The sequence below is a fragment of the Dermochelys coriacea genome, chromosome 3, assembly GCF_009764565.3.
Source record: "Dermochelys coriacea isolate rDerCor1 chromosome 3, rDerCor1.pri.v4, whole genome shotgun sequence".
Lineage (NCBI taxonomy): Eukaryota > Metazoa > Chordata > Testudines > Dermochelyidae > Dermochelys > Dermochelys coriacea.
The window spans coordinates 6,925,864-6,950,736 of record NC_050070.1 but is presented as its reverse complement, the minus strand read 5'-3'; the positions used below and the strand labels follow the sequence as shown (position 1 = coordinate 6,950,736).

General features: G+C 43.8%; 1 protein-coding gene across 4 annotated transcripts in view; it reads right to left on the bottom strand.

The window, feature by feature from the left end:
- The window catches only part of FZD3 (frizzled class receptor 3), a 107,269-nt gene that overhangs the window by 51,173 nt on the left and 31,223 nt on the right, over positions 1–24,873 (bottom strand). For all 4 annotated transcript variants that reach the window (XM_038396626.2, XM_038396623.2, XM_043510071.1 and 1 more), the window contains exon 3: positions 1,229–1,425. In XM_038396626.2, coding sequence (XP_038252554.1) covers positions 1,229–1,425 — 197 coding nt within the window. The remainder of the gene's footprint in view (positions 1–1,228; positions 1,426–24,873) is intronic.

Sequence of the window (24,873 nt, the reverse complement as noted above, 5' to 3'; positions counted from 1 at the left end):
TCTAAATTTAAAAAACAGTCTTTTTGGAAAATTAGGAATAAGTTGCAAACAAAAAAAACCCACAACCTTCCCCCCCCCCCAAAAAACCTTTTACATATACTTGAAACTGGCAAAGAATGCTCAGTAGAACTCCATGTGCAGACCAATACCACTTTTAAATGAACTAAAAGACAGAGAAAAAGGTTACATGCTGTTAAAAAGTAGCTTGAACAAGAGTTACCATTGGATTTCTGGAATGTTGACGCTCTCTTCCCTAATGCCATAAGTGAAAGCAGGTGGAGTGCGTGGGATTTACTGGACACAGCAGATAGGGAATGGATGCCCATATTCTTAGGATGGGACCTGAGGAATAGGATGACTTGGAGGGACTAGACCTCTCTTCAGAGTCTGGAATTGGAGCAGTCTTTGCCATTAGGTTCTCAAAGTCTCCTCTGGATTCTCATCAGCACAAGGGAGCCCTTACAGTACCAATGCTTTGGCAAAAAAAAGCAAGCTCTAGTCTGCCTTAAATTTTAAGCTCACCACAGATCTACAGATCTTTAAGGTCAGCTCCCTTCCCACTCCACTCAGGGGCCATTTCCTCTTATATCTGTACCCATGTTTCATTATAGTCACTGGAGTGACCAATAAAAATTAGGAAGGAGGCAAGTTTCAGCTACACTCTGAAGCAGAGTGTGATCATCATCTGCTCAATGTGTCATAAAGCTACCGCCTTAAAGTAAAACGGAATTGTTTTGTTTGCATTCTCTCCAGGGGTGTTTGCTTTTTGAAATAAGGATTTTTTTTAAGTGATATTTTACTCTCCTATTAAACACAAAACATTAAAATGTACTCACTTCAGTTGAGTACAATTTTACAAGACTGGTTTAGAAAGTATAAAATGTCAGCTATGGCTATCTAGTACAGCTTTAACCAGACTGGTGCACTGATCAAAACAATGTGGGGGAAGAAAATAAAATGCAATTGGCATAATAATTCCCTTTAAAATTTCACACTTAATTTACCCTAATCACATATAAATATTTTCGGCGTGTGTGGGGAAATGAGAGAAATATGAAAGTAGTTTCCTTCCCAGGAAACAGGCAGATACACTAAACAAAGGAAGGAAAAATAGGGTTATTGTCTGTAGTGGAAACATACTGCTGGACTGGAAAAGAGACAGTTTAAAACATCCTGGAACACATTAAATTTTTTTAGATGGTGGTTCTGAAAAAACAGATTTGCTAACCTGCTGCATTCCATATCCTCTGGCCAAGAGACGCCAAACATCTCCATGAGTTTGGAACATTCGCTGTATGCACGTTGACAAAGCCTGCGACATGGGAGAGTGACACGTCCATACTCCATACAGACTGGAGCATATAGAGCACATAGAAATGGTCGAAAATCCCTGGAGCATTCCAGATTGACCATAGGATGAAACGGCTAGAAAAGAAAAGAATAATTAAATAGCAGCAGAATGCAGTTTTGTGGAAAACATCAGCAGTAAGCCATACTTTGTCTTATGAATCATTCCGGCCTTTACCATCATTCTCCCAACCAAGAGCTGCCTTATGGAAGAAGTTGGAAACATCAATGCTCATATGCCAGGCTTCATTTAATGCAAATATAAGCATTTTTTAAAAAAAAAAAAAGTAAGAGAAAGAGACCCCCTGCTACACAACAGTATCTAAGGCCTGGTCTACATTACAAGTTTATGTTGGATTTAGCAGCGTTAAAACAAATTAACCCTGCACCCGTCCACACAACAAAGCCATTTTTTTCCCCGACATAAAGGGCTCTTAAAACTGATTTCTGTACTCCTCCCCAACGAGGGGATTAGCACTGAAATAGACATTGCAGTTTTGAATTAGGGTTAGTGTGGACGCAATTTGAAGGTATTGGCCTCCGGGAGCTACCCCATGGTGACCACTCGGGACAGCATTCTGAACTCTGATGCACTGGCCAGGTGTTTTCAGGAAAAGCCCCGGGAAATTTTGAATCTCATTTCCTGTTTGGCCAGGTGACCTCATCAGCACAGGTGACCATGCAGAGCTCATCATCACAGGTGACCATGCAGTTCCAGAATCGAAAAAGAGCTCCAGCATGGACCGAACGGGAGGTACTGGATCTGATCCCTGTATGAGGAGAGGAATCCATGCTATCAGAACTATGTTCCAAAAGACGAAATGCCAAAACATTTCAAAAAACCTCCGAGGCCATGAGGGACAGAGGCTACAGCAGGAACGCAACACAGTGCCACATGAAACTTAAGGAGCTCAGACAAGTGTACCAGAAAACCAAAGAATCAAAACGGATGCTCTGGGACAGAGCCCCAGACATGCCACTTATACGCTGAGCTGTGTGCAATTTTACGGGGGGTTGCCATCATTATCCCACCCGTCCGTGGACTCCAATGATGGGGTACTCTCCACCATACCCAAGAATTTTGCACACGGGGAAGATGAGGAGGAGGAGGAGGATGAGCTTGAGGAGAGCACACAGCACATTGTTCTCCCCGACAGCTAGGATCTTTTTATCACCCTGACTGAAATTCCCTCCCAACTCAATGAAGCCAGAGAATGGACCTCTGGTAAGTGTACCTTTTAAAATATAATACATGTTAAAAAAGCAAGCGTGTAATGATTAAGTAGTCCCGAGGACTTGGGATGCATTCGTAGCCAGTACAGCTACTGGAAAAGGCTGTTAATGTGTCTGGGGATGGAGCGGAAATCCTCCAGGGACATCTCCATGAAGCTCTCCTTGAGGTACTCTAAAAGACTTTGCAGAAAGTTTCTGGGGAGAGCAGCCTTATTCCGACCTCCATAGTAGGACACTTTACCATGCCATGCTAGTAGTAAGTAATCTTGTATCATTGCATGACAAAACCTGGTCGCGTATGGCCCCGGTGTTTGCTGGCATTCAAGCAACATCAGTTCTTTATCTCTCTGTATTATCCTCAGGAGAGTGATATTGTTCATGGTAAACTAGTTGAAATAGGGGAATTTAATTAAGGGGACATTCAGAGGTGGCCGTTCCTACTGGGCTGTTTGCCTGTGGCTGAAAAGAAATCCTCCCCGCAGTTAGCCACGCAGTGGGGAGAGTGGGGGGACCTTGGCGCTGAGGTGTTCTCGTTTGGCTAGCAGGGATCTTCCCTGATACCAGCCACGTGGTGGGGTGAGGGGTAAAGCAATCATCCCAGAGAATTGGATGGTGGGGATGGGGGGTAGTTTGGTTTCTGCTGCTGCACGTTAACAGGAAAACCACAGCACTAAATGGCCAACTCAACGTGCTTTGCTTGGTATGGGAGAGGAGGGGGCTGCCGTTATGAAGGATGCAGAAGCTGAAAGACTATGGCTTACCATGGCCGCCTGCAAGCCGAATTCTGTTGCCCGGCACTGCATGTGTGATCTCTAATACCAAAGCTGCAGGCACTCAATATAAGATGAAAAATGCGACCTTGTACCAAAAAATCACATGTGCTATGTAATGTGAATAGTGTTCACCTTGAAAGAGTATAGAGAGCTCAGCAGAATGTGTGGAGCGACACAATAGCAGAGTACAGGAAAGTGGCCAATGAACGTGAGGAGAGGTGGCGGCAGGAAGATCAGAGGAGGCATGAGGCAATGCTGGGGCTACTGAGGGATCAGAGGAACATGCTCCGGCGTCTGGTGGAGGTTCATGAATGGCAACAGGATCACAGATTGCCGCTGCAGCCCCTGTTTAACCACCCTCCCTCCTCTCCAAGTTCCATAGCCTCCTCATCCAGATGCCCAAGAACGTGTGGGGGGGGGAGGGGGAGGCTCTAAGCACCCAACCATTCCACCACAGTGGACAGCCCAAGCAACAGAAGGCTGTCATTCAACAAGTTTTAAAGTGGCCTTTTCCTACCTACCTTTCCCCCTACCCTCCTCCCACACCCCACCTGGGGTACCTTATGAGTTATCTGCCTATTTTTATAATCAATTAATAAAGAATACATTTTTTTAAACAATACTGACTTTATTTCCTTTGCAAGCAAGCTGTGATCGAAGTGGGGAGGGCAGGTGGCTTACAGGGAATTTAGAGTCAACCAAGGGGGTGGGTTTTCATCAAGGAAAAACAAACAGAAGTGTCACACAGTACCCTGGCCAGTCATCAAACTGATTTTCATAGCTTCTCTGATGCGTAGCACTTCCTGCTGTGCTCTTTAACTGCCCTGGTGTCTGGCTGTATGTATTCAGCGGCCAGGCAATTTGCCTCAACCTCCCACTCTGCCATAAACGTCTCCTCCTTACTCTCAGAGATTGTGGAGCACACAGCAAGTAGCAATAACAATGGGAATACTGGTTTTGCTGAGGTCTGAGCAAGTCAGTAAACTGCGCCAGCGACCCTTTAAATGTCCAAATGCACACTCTACCACCATTCTGCCCCTGCTCAGCCTATAGCTGAACAGTTCCTTACTACTGCCCAGGGTGGCTGAGTACGGCTTCATGAGCCAGGGCATTAAGGGGTAGGCTGGGTCCCCAAAGATAATTATAGGCATTTCAACATCCTCAACAGTTATTTTCTGGTCTGGGAAATAAATCCCTTCCTGCAGACGTTAAACAGACCAGAGTTCCTGAAGACGCGAGTGTCATGAACCTTTCCCAGCCATCCCTCGATGTTGGTGAAACGTCCCTTGTGATCCACCAGTGCTTGCAGCACCACTGAAAAGTACCCCTTGCGGTTTATGTACTGGCTGCCCTGGTGTCCGGTCACAAGATAGGGATATGCGTTCCGTCTATAGCCCCACCATGGTTAGGGAATCCCATTGCAGCAAAGCCATCCACTATGACCTGCACATTTCCCAGAGTCACTACCTTTGATAGCAGTAGCTCAATGATTGTGCTGGCTACTTGCATCACAGCAACCCCCACAGTAGGATTTGCCCACTCCAAATTGATTCCTGACTGACCAGTATCTGTCTGGCATTGCAAGCTTCCACAGGGCTATTGCCATTTCCTTGTGAACTGTGAGGGCTGCTCTTATCTTGGTATTCTTGCGCCTTAGGGGAGGGGAAAGCAAGTCACAAAGTTCCATGAAAGTGCCCTTACACCTGAGAAAGTTTTGGAGCCACTGGGAATCATCCCAAACCTGCAATACTATATGGTCCCACCACTCTGTGCTTGTTTCCCAGGCCCAGAATTGGTGTTCCACGGCATGAGCCTGCCTCAGTTACAGCATGATCTCCAAATTGCTGGGGACCACAGTTTTAAAGAAAGCTGTGTTCATGTCCTTATCACCGTGCTGCCATCGCCTCCTCGCCTGGTTTTTCAGGTGCTGGTTCTGCATAAACTGCACAATAATGCGCAAGGTGTTTACAATGGTCATAACTGCTACGGTGAGCTGAACAGGCTCCATGCTTGCCTTGCTATGGCATCTGCTTGGGCAATCCAGGGAAAAAGGTGCGAAATGATCATCTGCTGTTACTTTCACGGAGGGAGGGTTGACTGATGACATTTACCAATAATTAACCGTGACAAATTTTTGGCCCCATCAGGCATTGGGCACTCAGCCCAGAATTCCAATGGGCAGCGGGGACTGTGGGACAGCTACACACAGTGCACTGCTCAGAATGTCGACGCTTGCCACGGTACTGTGGATGCACACCGCCGAATTAATGTGCTTAGTGTGGATGCATGCACTCGGCTTTATACAATCTGTTCCCAAAAATCGACTTCTGTAACATCAGAGTACTTTTGTAGTAAAGACATGGCTTAAGTGTGTACCATTGCTCGTCTAAGAAATTAACATTCCTCCCCTTCAAAAAAAAAAAAAAAAAACAAAACTTGCTTTCTTCTTTTGCTTGTCTATAAAGTGCAGATCCACCACATATTGCTAGCTGCCTACTTACTTACTACGATCCCTTATGTTAAATTCTACTCATAATGTCCCACTCACCTTCAAGAGTGCTGAACAATGCAGGTTGCCTTTTGGGGTAAGGACACATTACATGGTTTTATACTGCGATTTTAAAGACATTATTCCTAGTCAAAAGCTGATTATCTCTGATATAATAATCCTTATGTCCTGACTTCCTTCCCTTAATCTTTCCTTTCGCAGAGCTGGACTCTGCAATTTTATTGCTTTTGCAAAGTACACGTGCAGGATACTTTGTATTCTAGTTTTCCAATTCATCTTACCCCAACCAACTAACTATGCACACTCTAGGCCAGGCAGCTGAAATTTCAGCTGTCATCACAACTGAATCCTTAGATGGGAACTGGGCTGAGCATGACGAAGTCACAGTCATTGCTATAAATTTACCAGTCGATATTAAAAGGCTAACTTCCTTTAACCTTCAAAAAGTAAATCTAGTTATTGTGAAGCCATGTGAGATGTGTCACAATTACTGACCAGCCAAGTATTCGAGTTTCTTTGGGAGAGAAAGCATTAATAAGTGGTAAGGCCATGAAATCAGAGCTAGAGGGTAAAATAAGACAAAGTAGGGGGCAAAACCAACAATGTTTAATTTCTTATATCACCTCATGACAGGCATAAGTAATGCTGACTAACAGTAATGCTTAACTACAGCACTGAAAGGAAATCTATCACAATTAACCCAACACAAGGCTGTCTTAAAGTAGATTTCAGAGGTGAAAGGTTGAAAATCTGACAAGTTATTTGCTTTCTTGGCTACAAAACAAACAGGCAGTGGCCCTCACTTCCTCCTGGGAAGTTGGAAGGAACAGAAATAACTACAGAAAACAAGGGGGTTATGGCTTATTAAAAGACTTTAAATGGATTCAGAACCAAAGTTGCAAATCTTATTACTTCCATCTTCATTTTTTCAGCTACTGTTTTTATGCTCACTTATGGCTGGTCTTTAATTAGGTGCCCAGCTCTTCAGGACAGAGACCATATCTAATTATGTTTGTACAGCACCTAGCACTGTGGGCACTCATGGGACCTCTGGACACTGCTACTAACCTGTACTGTGACTATTGTTCTTCGAGATGTTTTGCACACATTCATTCAAGTGTGTGCATACCCAATGCACTCGAGTTGGTTACCACTAGGGAAAAAAAAATCTCCATCATGGCATTGCATGTGCTCAGTTGCCTTGTTCTCATGCACAATAGTATGACATGCAGCTGCCCTGGACCCCCGATTTCTTTCTTACCAGACCCACTCTGATACAGAGGGGAAGAAGGGTGGGTTGTGGCATGGACATGTGGAACATATCTTGAACAAAAACTTACAGAACAGCTTAGTAACGGTTTTTTTTCTTTGAGTGATTGTACATGTCCATTTCACTTCAGGTGACTAACAAGCAGTTCAATCAGGAGGTGGGTTTTGGAATCTACCTCAACAATAACTGAAGAATCACTTGTCCAAACTTGGCATCATCTCTGCAATGGTGAGATATGCACCAATGACCAAGTTTCAGCTCAACAAATGTCTGATATAGGTACTTGAGCCAAAAAAAGCGGCAAAAACTGATTAAGATCTTGGAGATGGTACATTGGCAATGTCATAGCATCAACATATGCAGAATAAATCCTCTGCGTTGAGACTGGAAGGCTTTTCATCCTCTCTGCAGCTGACACAAACAGCTGTGATGACAATCTAAAAGACCTAGTTCTGTCACAGTAAAAAGCCAATGCCCTTCTAACATCCAAAGTATGTAGTCTCTCCTCATCCTTATGAGAATGGGGCTTAGGAAAGAAAGTTGATAAGTATATGGCTTAATTGAGGTGGAATTCTGATATACTTAAGTCGGAAATTTCAGATGCAGATGTAAGTATACTTTTTCTTTATAAAAAAGTGTAATGAGGGTCAACTACCAAAGCTCATAACTATGCCACCCTTCTCAAGGACGTAATAGCTACCGAAAAACACTACTATGATAGATAGATACAGCAAAGAGCAAGCAGCCATCGGTTCAAAAGGTGGACCCGTTAACTTAGTTAGCAACAGACAAAGTTCCAGGCAGAAATGGGAACCACATTTCTATTATATACATTGGGATATAACCAATAACAGACTCTTAAGAATCTGACAGATATAAGATTAGAAAACATTGAATGGCCCACAATTGGTGGGTAAAAAGCAAAGCTAGCTGCCCTGAAAATGCTGATGGACGTAATCAATAGGCCTTGCTGTTTCAGATGGAACAAAATCTCAAACTTGTTGGACAGAGTTCAGGATTGATGGAACAACCATTGGCTTTGACCAAGGAGAATAGTTTCCATTTTAACAGGTAAGCGTATCTCATAGATGGCTGCTATTCAGGAGTATGTTTTGTATATTTCCCTAAAACTCCACCTCCTGAGGCATTAACCATGATGTAAACCAACCCGTAAAATGGAGAGTTGTGGGATGTAGCAGGCAGCTGTGGTCCTGGGAGATCAGATCAGGTTCTGAAGGTAGTATCAAAGAAGCCCTGGCTGATAAGCTCAGCAAACTGGAGAACCAATGTTGGCAAGGCCACTGAGGGTGCTACGAGAATCTTGCAAATGTGATCTTTCGTGATTTTGACCACCACCAACAAGGAGAGGAATGGGAGGATAGGCATACAGCAGTCTGTCTTTCCCTGACAGTAGGTAAGCGTCCATCAGACTCCTGATTGAGACTTGCCCTGGAATAAGAAAGTTGGCACTTTCTGTTTAAACAAGTAGCAAATAACTCTATGTGAGGGACTCCCCTAGCTTTGAAAAATGAATCTCACGATAGCCCACCTGAGAGACCATTTATGATCCCAGCTCAACAATCTGCTAGGCAATATGCCAGCTGTTCTGAATACCGGAAAGGTGGGAGGCTTTTAAATGAATTACACTGGTGATACAAAACTCCCGAAGATGTATTGCCTCTTGACAGAGATGACCTGGCCCCCACCCCATCTGTTCACATAGAATATTACCTTAGTGTTGTCTGAGGACTCGCAGAGTCTCTCCCATGATGTGAGGGAGAAAAGCCCAACAGGACAGATGAATGGCATACAACTCCCACACATTTATGCGGAGAGCCAAATCTTGATGAAGCCACAGATTAAGTTGGTAGGTTTCCTAGATGAGCTCCCTAACCTAGAAGAGACATGTCCATAACCAGAGTCAACTGGGCAAGAGTGGGTCGAATGGAACTACCATATATAAGTTGGCTGGATCCATCAACCAGTCCAGTGAGGCTAGTACTCCTGCAGGAACTGGAATCAGCATGCCAAATGGGTGACAAACCAGGGTGTGTGCGGACTTTAACCAACCCTGCAACATCCTCAAACGAGATCGGGCATGCCAAACCTTATACGTGTGAGGCAGCTTCTTAATGTTATAAGCAGATGGGGGCTTTAAGATATATGGAAATGTTTAACATTGTCTAGAATTTGACTCAAAATAGGAATGCTCTGGCTGTGGACGAATTCAGAATCACCCCCACCAATTCTGTTCTCTGAACAGGGGAAAAGATCGACTTCTCATTAATCAACAGACCTATCACACTGAAGAGGGCTCAAATCTTGGATAAACTGACTTCTATTTGGATTGACCTTGTATCAGAGAGGTTGTCCGAATAAGGAAATACCTATACACCTGCTTTCCTTAGGAATGCAGCTATCACTTCCATGCATTTTACAAAAGCCCACAGGACAGGAGACAGGCTGAAGGGTTGGACTATAAACTGACAAAGGATGTTGTTTACCAGAAATCTTAGGAATCTCCTATGGCTTTGATGGATTGCCACATGGAAATACACATTATTCAAGTCGAGGGCAGTGTTGTTGATGTGCCATCTCTCTGTACTTTTTTGTCTGGGGCTTGGAATCCTGCAAATCTGGCAGTAGTCTCTAATGTGACCCTCTCCAAGGCACTTAAAGAAGGTGGAATAAGTGTCACTCACCAGCATAGATTTCTTGCAGCTGGCACAAGGCTTAGACACTGAGATGAGGCATAACTCAGTACCAGGTGTCAGCACCTGTAAATAAGAGGGAACCAAAACTCCAAGAAATAAAGGAAACCTATACTAATCTAACTAACAAATACCACAGATTATTTACAGAAAGAGAAGATAAATGCCCTATTGAGAGGATCCATGGATCGTGAACCCAGGTCCCGGGGGCTCCAGGCAATCACTGTATCCCCAATGACATCTGGTGAGTTGCCAGGGGCTGGCGGGCTCAGTGGCTAATGGAACCCTAACCCTGAGAGGGGCACTGCCCATAGCAGTCCTGATTGGAGGAACACCTGGTCCCCACCCATCAATCTGGCTGTTCTATTTAAGCTAGAAAGGGGGCATAGGAAGTTGTCCATGCAACTGGTCCTACTATATTGAACCCTGCTTTCTTGCCTGACTCCTGAGCCCTGCTTTCCAGCCGCGATCCTGATTCCTGCACCTGTTCTCTGACTCAGATGCCAGCTCTGATACTTAGCTCAAATCTCTGAATTTGATTCTAGCTCTGATTCTCAGCCCTGGCATTCAGCTTCGGACTCTGGCTCTGATCAAGAACCAGGTGCTCTTTCAGACACAGCAGGACCCATAAAGCCAAGTAAACACTGATAAAAGGGACTCAGGTAGGTGTAATTTAGTAGGACTGCCCCAGTAGTGCTAGCCATAGTTTGCCCCTGAAACAGGGCTTTCCTCCTTTCCATTCCCCCAACTCCCCCTCTCAAAATGGCAGCCACACATGGCCACATGCAATGTTTTGAACCAGCAGCTTTATCTCAAGAGCATGAAATGGCAGCACTAGGCAACATATAACATAACATATTGTGTTAGACAATATGCATAGACAATATGCATCAATAAAAAAGGAATATTTTCTTCACTGAGGTCCACACTCCTCAGGAGATATTTCCTTCCATCTTCCAGAAGCACCACTTCACAACCATCCTGCACCAGCTCAGGCAATAGTTAAATATGTCCGTGCTTCTGTCCAGATGCTCTGTATATGGCTTCATGAGCCTGGGAAGCAAAGGACTCTTGAGAATCACAACTGGCATTGAAATCCAATTAATGTCAATAGCATAGTCTGGGAAGGATGTCCTTTCTTTCAACTTTCCAAAAAGTCCAGTATTCCTAAAAATGTGAGTACCGTGAACTTCCAACTGATGTCAGTAAATCATTCACAGTGATCCACCAATATTTGCATAACCATGGAGAAGTACCCCTGTTTACATACTCGGAGGAGAGGTCAGGGGGACCAATATCAGAATATGCATCTCATTTATCACCTCACCACAGTTAGGGAAGCCCATTGCATGAAATCCATTTATTATTTCCTAGTCATTATCTATCTTGACAACCCTGAGGAGTAGGACATGCTTAATTGCCGTACACACCTGGATGACGACTGCCTCCACAGTAGCGATTTTCCAGCCCCCAACTGATTGCCCCTGATTGGAAGTAATCCAGAGTTGCAAATTTCCAGACAGTGATTGCTACCAGTTTTTCACTGAAAGAGCCACTCTCATTTTGTTATCGGTGCGCTACAGTGCTGGGGTGAGCTCATCACACAACTCCAGGAATGTGGCCTTTTGCATTCAAAAGCTCTGAGAAATTGCTGGTTTTCCCAGATCTGCTTCACAATCCAGACCTGTCACTTGATGCTTGTAGAATGGGCCCCAAATCACCGCTCCACCGTGTACAGTTGGTCAACAAATACCTCAGGTATTCCAGTTGTTCAGTCTCTTATTTATTATGGTACTGCCTAAGGGCTAACCAAAAGTGGAGTCCCATTGTGCAAGGCACTATACAAACATTAGTACACAGTCCCTGCCTCAAAGAGCTTACAATCTATGACAGACCAGACAGACACAGGGTGGAGAAAGAGTACAACATAAAAGCACAGCGAACCATGTGATGACAAAATGTCATGTTAGTTCCACAATTTTTTGAGGAGGAAGAGAGGGGTTACCTAAGGCAGGGAAAGGTGGTGAGGAGGACAGAACAGGGTAGAAGAAGATAACAAGGGCAGGTATGGAGTAAAGTGAGGTGAAGAGACTCTGAGGGAAGAGGAGGCAGAGCAAACAGCCAACCAGCACAGGGCAGAAAAGGTCCAGTCAAAACTGTAGAAAGTTCTCTGAATATCCAAAGGGCCAAAGGCCCCTGTTTTGTCCATTTCTGCCACTACCAGCTGGAGTGTCTGGATGGCTCCACTCTGCAGTTTTCTCTCAAGTCCACAGGGTGGGAGGCCCCATCTGGATCCAAGTGCCCCGAGTGTCTTCCCTGCACAGTTCTGAGTCCAGAATGGGTGAGCCCAGCTGGACACCATTTTACTCCCTCCCTGCAGTGCACAAGTCCCTACTTTGGCTGCTTCTAACCCTACCAGTTGAAGTCTCTCTCTTGCAGTCATACTCAGTACTACCACTTTGGTTGTGCAAACACCAAAAAGTGCCCTGCCCTGTACTTAAAATGGACAGAACAGCTCTGCTAATTAGTAAGGCATCCATGTGGCTGGTAGTAAGATGACAGAGAAAGAAAAATGCTGCAAAAAGAAGTAGATTATGGGATGGAACAAAGGGATTTATGGGAATTCGCCCCCAAACTCCCACAATTTCCAGAGAGGAGTGACGGCATCTCACAATACATGGCAGCACCCTCACAATAAACAGGTGCTCTAACTTATGGGGAATTTTTGAAGACAGTTGTGTACAGCATAATTTCTTAGTTTTGAAAAGAAAGTATAAAGATCAAAGTGGTCAAAAGGTAGCAAATGCATGTTTAATTTGTGTCTATAGGACTATAAAGAAAAGCCATCTGTTCACAACAGAATGGCTTTCTCACTTAATTTTTAATTCTTTAGTCCTGGTTAGAGGTACTGAAAAGGGTAGTTGTTCATCTTTTAATTTGCCCTTCTACTAAATATGGTCTTATGTTTTAGGAACTGATGAATGCCGATGTGTTGTCGTAGTAACGATTTTCATTTGCAAAGATGTTAGAGTTCTGATCAGCCAGCCGAGACTCCTCTCCTCACTCTACACCCATGCTGTGATGGGCTCATGAGAATTTCTCGAGTCCGGGGGGGGGAGGGAAGAGGAAATCAATACATCCAATTAAGATCAAATTAGTATCCACTGGGTATTATTTCACACAGTATTAAACCCAGGGCTTGAAAAATCCACTTGCCCAGGACCATTAAGAATCTTTCCTGGGAAAGAGCAAGTAACTTCCGCAGAATCAAAACTCCCATTAAATGAAAAAAAAAAATTCTAGCCTTTTGATTGTAAAGGCAACCTCCAAACATGATCTGTGTGTAACCAGTGTCATGTCCGCAGAGAGAGCTCCAATATGCAGTGACTGTTATGTTGGGAGATGGGATCTGCTACAGAAATTGAGTGCTGGGGACGAGGGGAGCTAAGGCTGTTATCCTCAATCCCTGGAGGAAGAGGAGGTATCACCCCTGGAACCACCCCAGCACACAGCTCTGCATAGCATGGCCACCCACCAACACTTCCCACCACAGAAGAGAGCATGTACTCCACTTCTGCCACCCAGCAGAGGATTCTATGGACTTGCGGGAGGAGAGGGGTGAGTAACATAAGCTAGTTTATTTTTGGAGGATGCCCAGTAATAAATAAAATAAAATAAATAGTATGTTGAGGAAGGAAGCAGCATGACTTATTTGGTGTTTGTGTGGGGGAGGCATGGGAGGGAGAAGTGTGGTGAGGAAGGGGGAGGCTGGCATTAAATTGGGGCACAGTTCAGCCAACAGGACAAAAAGTCTTCAGGACCAAAGAATGCCTAGAAAGCAGGAGATGGGCCAGAAGGGGAATTAGTGTATTTCAGTTTGGCAACCAGGCTTAGTCCACGAACTAGCTGGTGTTGGGTAAATTTTTCAAGCCCCTAGTTAAGTTGTTAGGGAAGAAATACATTTGAAAATGTTTGATTACCAAAGCTTTTCATTAGTGACAGGATAAAGATGATTTATGCAGTACCAATCACACAGGAAGTGATTCACCTTGAAGGCTAACACATTAGGATACTGTATTTCAAATACAAATTGCCTAATATGCAATATTTCAAGCTGTATATTAAGTTTTCAAAAGTATGAATCGCCACAGTTTAGGACATAAGGAGTTTTCAAATAGCTAGTTCATGGTTAACATATATAAGCACAGAGAAATTAAAAAGGGCTAATTTCTTGACTTCAAAACACTTTTATTCCCACTTAAGTCAGTCAGTGATGAATTTGACCTAATAAATTCAAAATTATGATCTCACAGCATCCTTGATGCACATAATTAAGGAACAATTAATACAAGGGTGAAAGTAGATGGACCAGTTGTGAACTTAGACATTTAAGGTGTAGCCCTGGCAAACCAGGCCAGACTTTAGGCTTTAGCAAAGCACTGAAATTCATTGCTGGAAATCAGTCCAGCTCACCTGTGTGTTAGTATGTTAAGATCGGTATTGGACTTATAACAAGGTGTTTAGACTTTATGAAGTGCTTGTAAGTTGCTGCATGTATTAACCCTGTCTGTAACCCATGCTATAAGGTAATACTTCAGTGTTTGATATATAGCTGTAAAATGTTTGTTCTGAACTACAACTCAAAACAAGATAAAAATTTACTAGTGCAAAAATTCCTATTAAAGGAATTAACTCTTGCCCATCAGGAAGAGCTATCAAAACTAAATGGGACATTGTGGGACATCACAATACAAAGACTTTGCTATTTGCCCCTGCACACCCATGAACAAGCTACACACGAAAAGGTCCCATCAGCTTGAATTCTGGAAGGAAATAAGGATAGATGACAAGAAAATTTCTCTCTTTTTTACTGTTTGGACTCTCTCAGGGCCAGAGCTACAAAACAGATGAAGAGACCCCAAGGGGTCAAAGTGGGTTAGCCCTAAAAGACATTCAGTGCTGACAGATTACCACAACTCTTTCACCTTTTGAAATGATAGACTAACTCATTTGTGTACACAAATTTGCTTGCTTTAACCTTGTAATAACTCATTTCTTTTCTTAGTGAATGAATCCTTAGTTAGTTTACCATAGGATTATCTACAAGGATTGTTTTTGGTGGAATATCTAAGGCCTGGTCTACAGTGGACGGGGGGGGGGGAAGAGGGTGCGAGCTAAGTCGGTCTAAGTTACACAATCTTAGCTAAGAAAATAGCATAGCTGAAGTTGACGTACTTCAAGCTACAGGCGAGTCTCATCTTACGCTGGGGTTACGTTCCACAGTCAGCGCGTAAAGCAAAAATTGTGTATAGTCAAAATTACATTGAGTGTAATGGCGGGCGGAATCGCCTGCACTACAGGTACAATATTTAAATTATTATTTTTTTTGTTATTTTTGCCAACCACGCAAAGCTTAATTCACACATGTTAAATAAGTGTAAGATGAGACTCGCCTGTACTTACCGTGGTGTCTTCACTGTGGTAGGTTGACTGCTGCTGCTCCCCCATCGACTCTGCCTACGCTTCTCGCTCCGGTGGAGTACGGGAGTTGACGGGAGAACCGTCAATTTATCGAGTCTTTACTAGACACGATAAATCAACCCATGCTGGATCGATCGCTCTGGAGATAAGTGTAGACATGCCCTGAGGTACAAATTGACCTGGGGTACATGACTGGTCTCTTGAGAACAGAAGCAACCTGAACCTTTTGTGATCTCTGTTGTATAGCAGGGTGGATTGGATTAAGTCAAATTGATTTAAATCATGATTTAAATCAGTAGTCAGGAAGACTTGATTTAATCATGGTTTTCTACATAAAAGTGCATTCTTGTTGGTTATAACCTTAATACATATTCTTCACAACTCTGAGATAGATGTACGTTTCATTTTAGAAGGTACACACTATACATTTTTAAACTGATTTATTTTGGAAAAAAAACTTTTCAGATTAGTTTTACAGCTATATCAGAAAATGAATGATTGATTGGTTATTTTATTTACCAAAGGTAACTGAAGCAGTTATTTATGAAGTCATTGGGAGGTGAACTATCTCTAACAGGTTAATCATTAATATTTGGAGGATTTTCTTGCCATGCTGTATTAGGAGGATTTTCTTGCCATGCTGTATTAGGAGGAAACCACCACCAGACAGACATTTAAATTGTTTTATTTAACTAAAACATTAAGAACATTAAGAATTCTGATTTTTTTTCTTCAACAGCAAACATATAACATTTTAACAAAACAAGCATATGTCCCTCACTTCTCACATTTATCTCCAGACTTCTCCTTGTCCAAACCTATTCCGCCCCAACTATCTATTCAATGAACTTTTTGAAACTCAGCACTTTTAGAAAGAGAAAAGGGATTGACTCTGTACACAAATTTGCAGAGGGACAATAGAGTTGAGATCTGTTATTTCTCACCTCTATATATTATTTATTTTAAAACATTATTTCACTGTTAACTGGCATGTTACTTCTGGAGACACAAATACACAGTCTGAGAACTACAAAACCAAGCATCTCTGATGGCATCTTTTAGACTGAGCACTGAGTCCCATTGGGTAGATAGAAAGATTAATCTAAATAATCTATACAGAAGCCTGTGGAACCCCTTAAAATTGGGTCCCTAATCCATGAACTATTGGAACTCGTTTACAAAAAGCTTTCTTAAACATTACACCAATATATTGTCTCATACTATAGAATTAGAATGTATAATCTCTATTCCATTATGAGATATCTTTGAGCTATAATGTATCTTTAGATGTTTTTTCCTCAAAAAGCATTTTATTTAAAAAACCTAAATAAAAAAAATTCAGTTTTTCTTTTTCTTTTTTTTTTTTTAAACAAAATCATTGATTTTTATCCACCCTAGTGTATAGCAACTTACTAGAATTGAAAGCCCAAGGGGACTGTCTCTCTGTTCATGGTAAGACTGTTAAGAGTGCTTCAGGAGTTCACATTTGTTATTGGGTTGGTGAAATCTAATTATAGAACATATAACCAGCTTTGGGTCCCTGCCCTGCCTTGACGACAGTCTGCCCTGAGGTTGGCACTCGCAGACATGAACCACTCCAGACAGTGTGATAGGCCAGTTGTGAACTTAGACACTTAAGGCCAGATTCTGGCACCTTTCCTCACATTGCATACCATACTCTGCCAGTTGTCTCACTAAAATGGACAAGACTATTTCTGGAGTAAGGTGTAAGGTGTTTTCATGGCAAGGGTGGCAGAACCAGACCTTTGGAGACAGCTATCAAATCAGAATATTTTAGTACCATCATAGCCTATGTGCTTGACCAGACAGTAAATGCATTTTAGATATACATCTTAACGATAAGAACCTCACCAACTCTGATTTTACTAATAATATTGTGCTAGTTCTCAAAATCAATGGATGGGTCAGATGTAGCACTTAAAGCCCTGGAAAGATCAGTGGCAAAAGTTGATCTGAAAATTAACTGGGGGGAGGGGGACCCAAGATTCTTCCAGCTGGTAATTTTGAACATGCTACAAGCTCTAGCATCTTATTGACCACCCAGTCAATTGATGATTTCACCCATCTCAGATATGTTGTTGATAACATGGGTGAGATGGAGAAAACTTGAAGCCCACACTGCAAAAGCATTATCAGTAATGGGGCATCTTGTTAAGAACATTTACGGCAAACCGAACACCTTGATAAGTAGAGAGACAAAGCTGAGAATAATACAATACTTTGGTGGTCAGTATTCTGATGGATAGAATTGAAACATGGCTCCTCACTGCCAAGATTGAAAAGAAATGGGGAAGATAGAAAGTGTGGCAGAAGACCACCTATATTTAAACCAGGAGATCTTCAATTATCTGAAACTCAAAAGATCCTACAAAAAGTGAAGGATGAATATAAACAAACAACACAAGTATGTAGGGACAAAATTAGAAAGGCCAAGGCACAAAACAAGATTTAACTAGCTAGAAACATAAAGGGTGACATGAAATCATTCTACAAATACATTAGAAGCAAGATGATGATCAGGGACAGGGTAGGGCCATTTAATGAGGGGGGAAAATATGGAAATGGCAGAAGTGCTAAATGACTGTTTCAGGTTTCACCAAAAGGGTTAGAAGTGATTGGAGGTCTAACAGCAAATGCTAGTAAAAATGAAGTAGGATAGGAGGCTAAGGGTATGTCTACACTACGAAATTAGGTCGAATTTATAGAAGTCGGTTTTGTAGAAAGCGTTTTTATACAGTCGAGTGTGTGTGCCCCCACTCAAATGCTCTAAATGCATGTAGTCGGCGGACTGTGTCCACAGTACTGAGGCAACCGTCTACTTCCAGAGCTTTGCACTGTGGGTAGCTATCCCACAGTCTCTACCACCCATTTGAATTCTGGGTAGAAATCCCAGTACCTGATGGGGCTAAAACATTGTCGCGGGTGGTTCTGGATACATATCGTCAGGCCCCCGTTCCCTCCCTCCCTCCCTCCATAAAAGCAAGGGCAGACAATCCTTTTGCGCCTTTTTTCTTGAGTTACCTCTGCAGACACCATACCACGGCAAGCATAACCGTCACTGTACGTCTCCTGGGTGCTGGCAGACGTGGTACTGCATTGCTACACAGCAGCAGTTTATTGCCTTTTGGCAGCAGACAGTGCAGTATGACTGGTAGCCGTCATCAACGTAGTCCTGGGTGCTCTTTTAACCGGGCGCCTGGACAAACATGGGAGTGACTCAGCCAGGTCATTTCCCTTGTTTCGTCTCATGGCGATCGAGTCCTACCGGCAGTGCACTGTCTTTTAATTTGCAGCCAGCAGAAGACGAAGGCCAGTAGTCATACTGCACCGTCTTCCGACGAGCACCCAGGAGGTGATGATGGCTAGCAGTTGTACTGGACAGTCTGCTGCCAGCATGATGTATAAAGATAGATGAAGTGGCTCAAAACAAGAAATAGACCAGATTTGTTTTGTATTCATTTTCTCCTCCCTCCCTCTGTGAAATCGACGGCCTGCTAAACCCAGTTTTGAGTTCTATCCTTGAGGTTTTGAGTTCTATCCTCGAGGCGGCCATTCAGTTTCTTGCAAAGCCACCCCCTTTGTTGATTTTAATTCCCTGTAAGCCATGTCGTCAGTTGCCCCTCCCTCCGTCAGGGCAACAGCAGACAATTGTTCCGCGCCTTTTTTCTGTGCAGACGCCATACCACGGCAAGCATGGAGCCCACTCAGATCACTTTGGCAATTAGGAGCACATTAAACAGCACACGCATTATCCAGCAGTATATGCAACACCAGAACCTGGCAAAGTGAAACCGGGCAAGTAGGCGACGTCAGCACTATGACGAGGACATGGACACAGACTTCTCTCAAAGCACGGGCCCTGCCAATGTGGGCATCATGGTGTTAATGGGGCAGGTTCATGCAGTGGAACGCTGATTCTGGGCTTGGGAAACAAGCACAGACTGGTGGGACCAGATAGTGTTGCAGGTCTGGGAAGATTCCCAGTGTCTGCGAAACTTTCGCATGCATAAGGGCACTTTCATGGAACTTTGTGACTTGCTTTACCCTGCCCTGAGGAGCAAGAATACCAAGATGAGAACAGCCCTCACAGTTCACAAGCAAGTGGCAATAGCCCTGTGGAAGCTTGCAACGCCAGACAGCTACCGGTCAGTCGGGAATCAATTTGGAGTGGGCAAATCTACTGTGGGGGCTGCTGTGATGCAAGTAGCCAACGCAATCAAAGATCTGCTGATATCAAAGGTAGTGACCCTGGGAAATGTGCAGGTCATAGTGGATGGCTTTGCTGCAATGGGATTCCCTAACTGTGGTGGGGCCATAGACGGAACACATATCCCTATCTTGGCACCGGAGCACCAACCCACCGAGTACATAAACTGCAAGGGGTACTTTTCAATAGTGCTGCAAGTACTAGTGGATCACAAGGGACGTTTCACCAACATCAACGTGGGATGGCCGGGAAAGGTACATGACGCTCGCATCTTCAGGAGCTCTAGTCCGTTTCAAAAGCTGCAGGAAGGGACTTTCTTCCTAGACCAGAAAATAACTGTTGGGGATGTTGAAATGCCTATTGTTATCCTTGGGGACCCAGCCTACCCCTTAATGCCATGGCTCATGAAGCCACACACAGGCAGCTTGGAGAGTAGTCAGGAGCCGTTCAACTATAGGCTGAGCAAGTGCAGAATGGTGGTAGAATGTGCATTTGGAAGTTTAAAAGCTCGCTGGTGCAGTTTACTGACTCGGTTAGATCTCAGCAAAACCAGTATTTCCACTGTTATTACTGCTTGCTGTGCGCTCCACAATATTTGTGAGAGTAAGGGGGAGACGTTTATAGCGGGGTGGGAGGTTGAGACAAATCACCTGGTTGCTGGTTACGCACACCCAGACACCAGGGCGGTTAGAAGGGTACAGGAGGGTGCAATGCGCATCAGAGAAGCTTTGAAAACCAGTTTCATGACTTGCCAGGCTACGGTGTGAAAGTTCTGTTTGTTTCTCCTTGATGAAAACCCCCACCCCTTGGTTCACTCTACTTCCCTGTAAGCTAACCACCCTCCCCACCTCCCTTCGATCACTGCTTGTAAAGGCAATAAAGTCATTGTTGCTTCACTTTCATGCATTCTTTATTAATTCATCACACAAATAGGGGTATAATTACCAACGTAGCCCAGGAGGGATGGTGGAGGAGGGAAGGATAAGGCCACACAGCACTTTAAAAGTTTAAAACTTATTGAATGCCAGCCTTCTGTTACTTGGGCAGTCCTCTGGGGTGGAGAGGCTGGGTGGCCGGAGGCCCCCCCACGGTGTTCTTGGGTGTCTGGGTGAGGAGAATATGGAACTTGGTCAAGAGGGCGGTTGGTTACACAGGGGCTGTAGCGGCGGTCTGTGTTCCTACTGCCTTTCCTGCAGCTCAACCATACGGTGGAGCCTATTAGTTTGATCCTCCAGCAGCCTCAGCATTGAATCGTGCCTCCTCTCATCACGCTGCCGCCACTTTTCAGCTTCAGCCCTTTCTTCAGCCCGCCACCTCTCTTCCCGGTCATTTTGTGCTTTCCTGCACTCTGACATTGTCTGCCTCCATGCATTCGTCTGTGCTCTGTGAGTGTGGGAGGACAGCATGAACTCAGAGAACATTTCATCGCGAGTGCATTTTTTTCGTTTTCTAATCTTTGCTAGCCTCTGGGAAGGAGAAGATCCTGTGATCCTTGAAACACATGCAGCTGGTGGAGGAAAAAAAAAAAGGGACAGTGGGATTTGAAAAGACATTTTATAGAACAATGGGTATACTCTTTCACGGTAAACCTTGCTGTTAACATTACATACATAGCACATGTGCTTTCGTTACAAGGTCGCATTTTGCCTCCCCCCCACCCCCGCGTGGCTAACAGCGGGGAACATTTCTGTTCAGTCATAGGCAAACAGCCCAGCAGGAATGGGCACCTCTGAATGTCCCCTTAAGAAAAGCACCCTATTTCAACCAGGTGACCATGAATGATATCACTCTCCTGAGGATAACACAGAGAAATAAAGAACGGATGTTGTTTGAACACCAGCATACACACACTGCAATGCTTTGTTCTACAATGATTCTTGAGTACGTGCTACTGGCCTGGAGTGGTAAAGTGTCCTACCATGGTGGATGGAATAAGGCTGCCCTCCCCAGAAACCTTTTGCAAAGGCTTTGGGAGTATATCCAGGAGAGCCACGAATGCCAGGGCAAATTAATCATTAAACACGCTGGCTTTTAAACCTTGTATAGTATTTTAAAAGGTACACTTACCAGAGGTCCCTTCTCCGCCTAGTGGGTCCGGGAGGCAGCCTTGGGTGGGTTCGGGGGGTACTGGCTCCAGGTCCAGGTAAGAAACAGTTCCTGGCTGTCGGGAAAACCAGTTTCTCTGCTTGTTTGCTGTGAGCGGTCTACAACCTCCTCCTCGTCATCTTCCTCATCCCTAAAACCTGCTTCCGTGTTGCCGCTATCTCCATTGAAGGAGTCAAACAACAAGGCTGGGGTAGTGGTGGCTGAACCCCCTAAAATGGCATGCAGCTCATCATAGAAGCGGCATGTTTAGGACTCTGACCCGGAGCGGCCGTTCGCCTCTCTGGTTTTCTGGTAGGCTTGCCTCAGCTCCTTAAGTTTCATGAGGCACTGCTTCGGGTTCCTGTTATGGCCTCTGTCCTTCATGCCCTGGGATATTTTCAAAAATGTTTTGGCATTTCGAAAACTGGAACGTAGTTCTGATAGCACGGATTCCTCTCTCCATACAGCGATCAGATCCCATACCTCCCGTTTGGTCCATGCTGGAGCTCTTTTACGATTCTGGGACTCCATCATTGTCACCTCTGCTGATGAGTTCTGCATGGTCACCTGCAGCTTGCCCCACTGGCCAAACAGGAAATTGAAATTCAAAAGTTCGCGGGCCTCTTCCTGTCTCCCTGGTCAGTGCATCTGAGTTGAGAGTGCTGTCCAGAGTGGTCACAATGGAGCACTCTGGGATAGCTCCCAGAGACCAATACCATCTAATTGCGTCCACAGTACCCCAAATTCGACCCAGCAAAACCGATTTCAGCGCTAATCCCCTTGTCGGGAGTGGAGTAAGGAAATCTATTTTAAGAGCCCTTTAAGTCGAAAAAAAGGGCTTCGTCATGTGGACCGGTGCAGGGTTACATCAATTTAACACTGCTAAATTCGACCTCAACGCCTAGTGTAGACCAGGGCTAAAATAGGGAAAGAACAAATTAAAAATTACTCAGACAAGGTAGAGATCTTCAAATCACCAGGGCCTGATGAAATACATCCTCAAATACTCAAGGAGTTGACTGAGGAGGCATCTGAGCCATTAGCGATTATCTTCAAAAAGTCATGGAAGACATGAGATATTCCAGAGGACTGGAAAAGGGCAAATATAGTGCCCATCTATAAAAAGGGGAATAAGGATTACCAGGGAATTACAGACTAGTCAGCTTAATTTCCATACCCAAAAAGATAATGTAGCAAATAATTAAGCAATCGATTTGCAAACACCGAGAGGATACGTAATAAATAACCATCAGTATGGATTTGTCAAGAACAAATCATGTCAAACCAACCTAATAGCTTTCTTTGACAGGGTAACAAGCCTTGAAGATGGGGGCTGGGAAGTGGTAAATGCAGTACATCTCGACTTTAGTAAGGTTTTTGATAGCGTTTCTCATGACCTTCTCAAACTAGGGAAATACAACCTAGATGGAGCTACTATAAGATGGATGCATAACTAGTTGGAAAACTGTTCCCAGAGAGTAGTTATCAGTAGCTCACAATCAAGCTGGAAGGGCATATCGACTGGAGTCCCAGGTCTAGTTCTGTTCAATATCTTCATCAATGATTTAGATAATGGTAGAGAGAGTACACTAGTATAAAGTTTGTGGACAATACCAAACTGTGAGAGGTTGCAAGTGCTTTGGAGGATAGGATTAATGTTCAAAATGATCTGGACAAACTAGAGAAATCATCTGAAGTAAATAGGATTAAATTAATTAAGGACAAATGCAAAGTACTCCATTTAGGAAGGAACTATCAGTTGCACACATACAAAATGGGACATGACTGCCTAGGAAGGAGTACTGTAGAAAGGGGTCTGGGGGTTACAGGGATCACAAGCCAAATATGAGACTAACTGTTGGGAAAAAAGGGAAAAAAAAGCAGCAAACATTCTGGGATGTATTCACAGGACTGTTGTAAGACACAAGGAGTAATTCTTCTGCTCTACTTCACGATGATTGTGTCCCGCTCTTCATGCCACATTTCAGGAAAGATATGGACCATACTGAGGAAAGTCCAGAGAAGAGCAACAAAAATGATTAAAGATATAGAAACCATGACCTATGAAGGAAGATTGAAAACTTATGTCCCCCACCCCTTGGTCTTCTCTTCTCCAGACAAAACAAACCCAATTGTTTTTAAGTACATAAAAGGTTGTTACAAGGAGGAGGGAGAAAAATTGTTCTCCTTAGCCTCTGAGAATAGGACAAGCAGCAATGGGCTTAAATTGCAACAAGGGAGGTTTAGGTTGGACATTAGGAAAAACTTCCTAACTGTCAAGGTGGTTAAACACTGGAATAAATTGCCCAGGGAGGTTGTGGAATCTCCATCATTGGAGATTTTTAAGAGCAGGTTAGACAAACACCTGTCAGGGATGATCTAGAGATACTATTTAGTCCCTCCATGAATGTTGGTGCCCAGACTAGATGACCTCTTGAGGTCCCTTCCCATCCTACAATTCTATGATCATTCAGATTAAGCATTTTCAAATGATCAAAATCAAATGGTACAAGTTCAAATCAAAGTCAAAGGAAAAGATCAGTTCTCTAACTGAATAGGGGTCTCACTCTCAAACCAGTCATTCAGTGCTATCTAAGGTGGTATGGCCATGTGCCCCAAATGCCTACCAACTTTACTGTGAGAATCTTCAGCTCTGACCCAATGAAAACAGGATGGAAGAAGCCCATGTTCCCCCAGGCCCCCCATGTGAAGACTTAAAACCTCATGTCTGACACCTTCCAAACATCTGTCCCTCACAAGCATCCTACCCCATAATGCACCAAATTTGGCTCAGGAAAGAACATCATGGAGGTACAATACTTTTGGTGGCCTCTACGTGGTCCAGTTGACAGCATTAAAATTAACCAACCTAATCAATCAATCTGACTGCAGGGGGTGGGGCTTTAAAACAACAAATATCACAAGAGTCAGCAACTTTGTTTTCTGCATCTGGAATGCTACTGGTAGCAATTCATTTTTCCATTTTGAACAAATATTTTAAAAGCAAGTCGTCATTCATTGAATCTTTAGGCTAGAGCCATATTCATCCTTTGCAACTGAATCTTTAAATTATACCAAACTTCCAACACTGCTTTTCCACCAGAGACCCTTTAAAGAGCAAACTTTTGAGTATTGGAACCATCGAGTACCACTGGTACTTCAGACTTTTACAAATGCCTGTGCTAGGCTCTCCCATCCTACTTTAGGAATAATTTCACTGCCACTACAGAAAAATG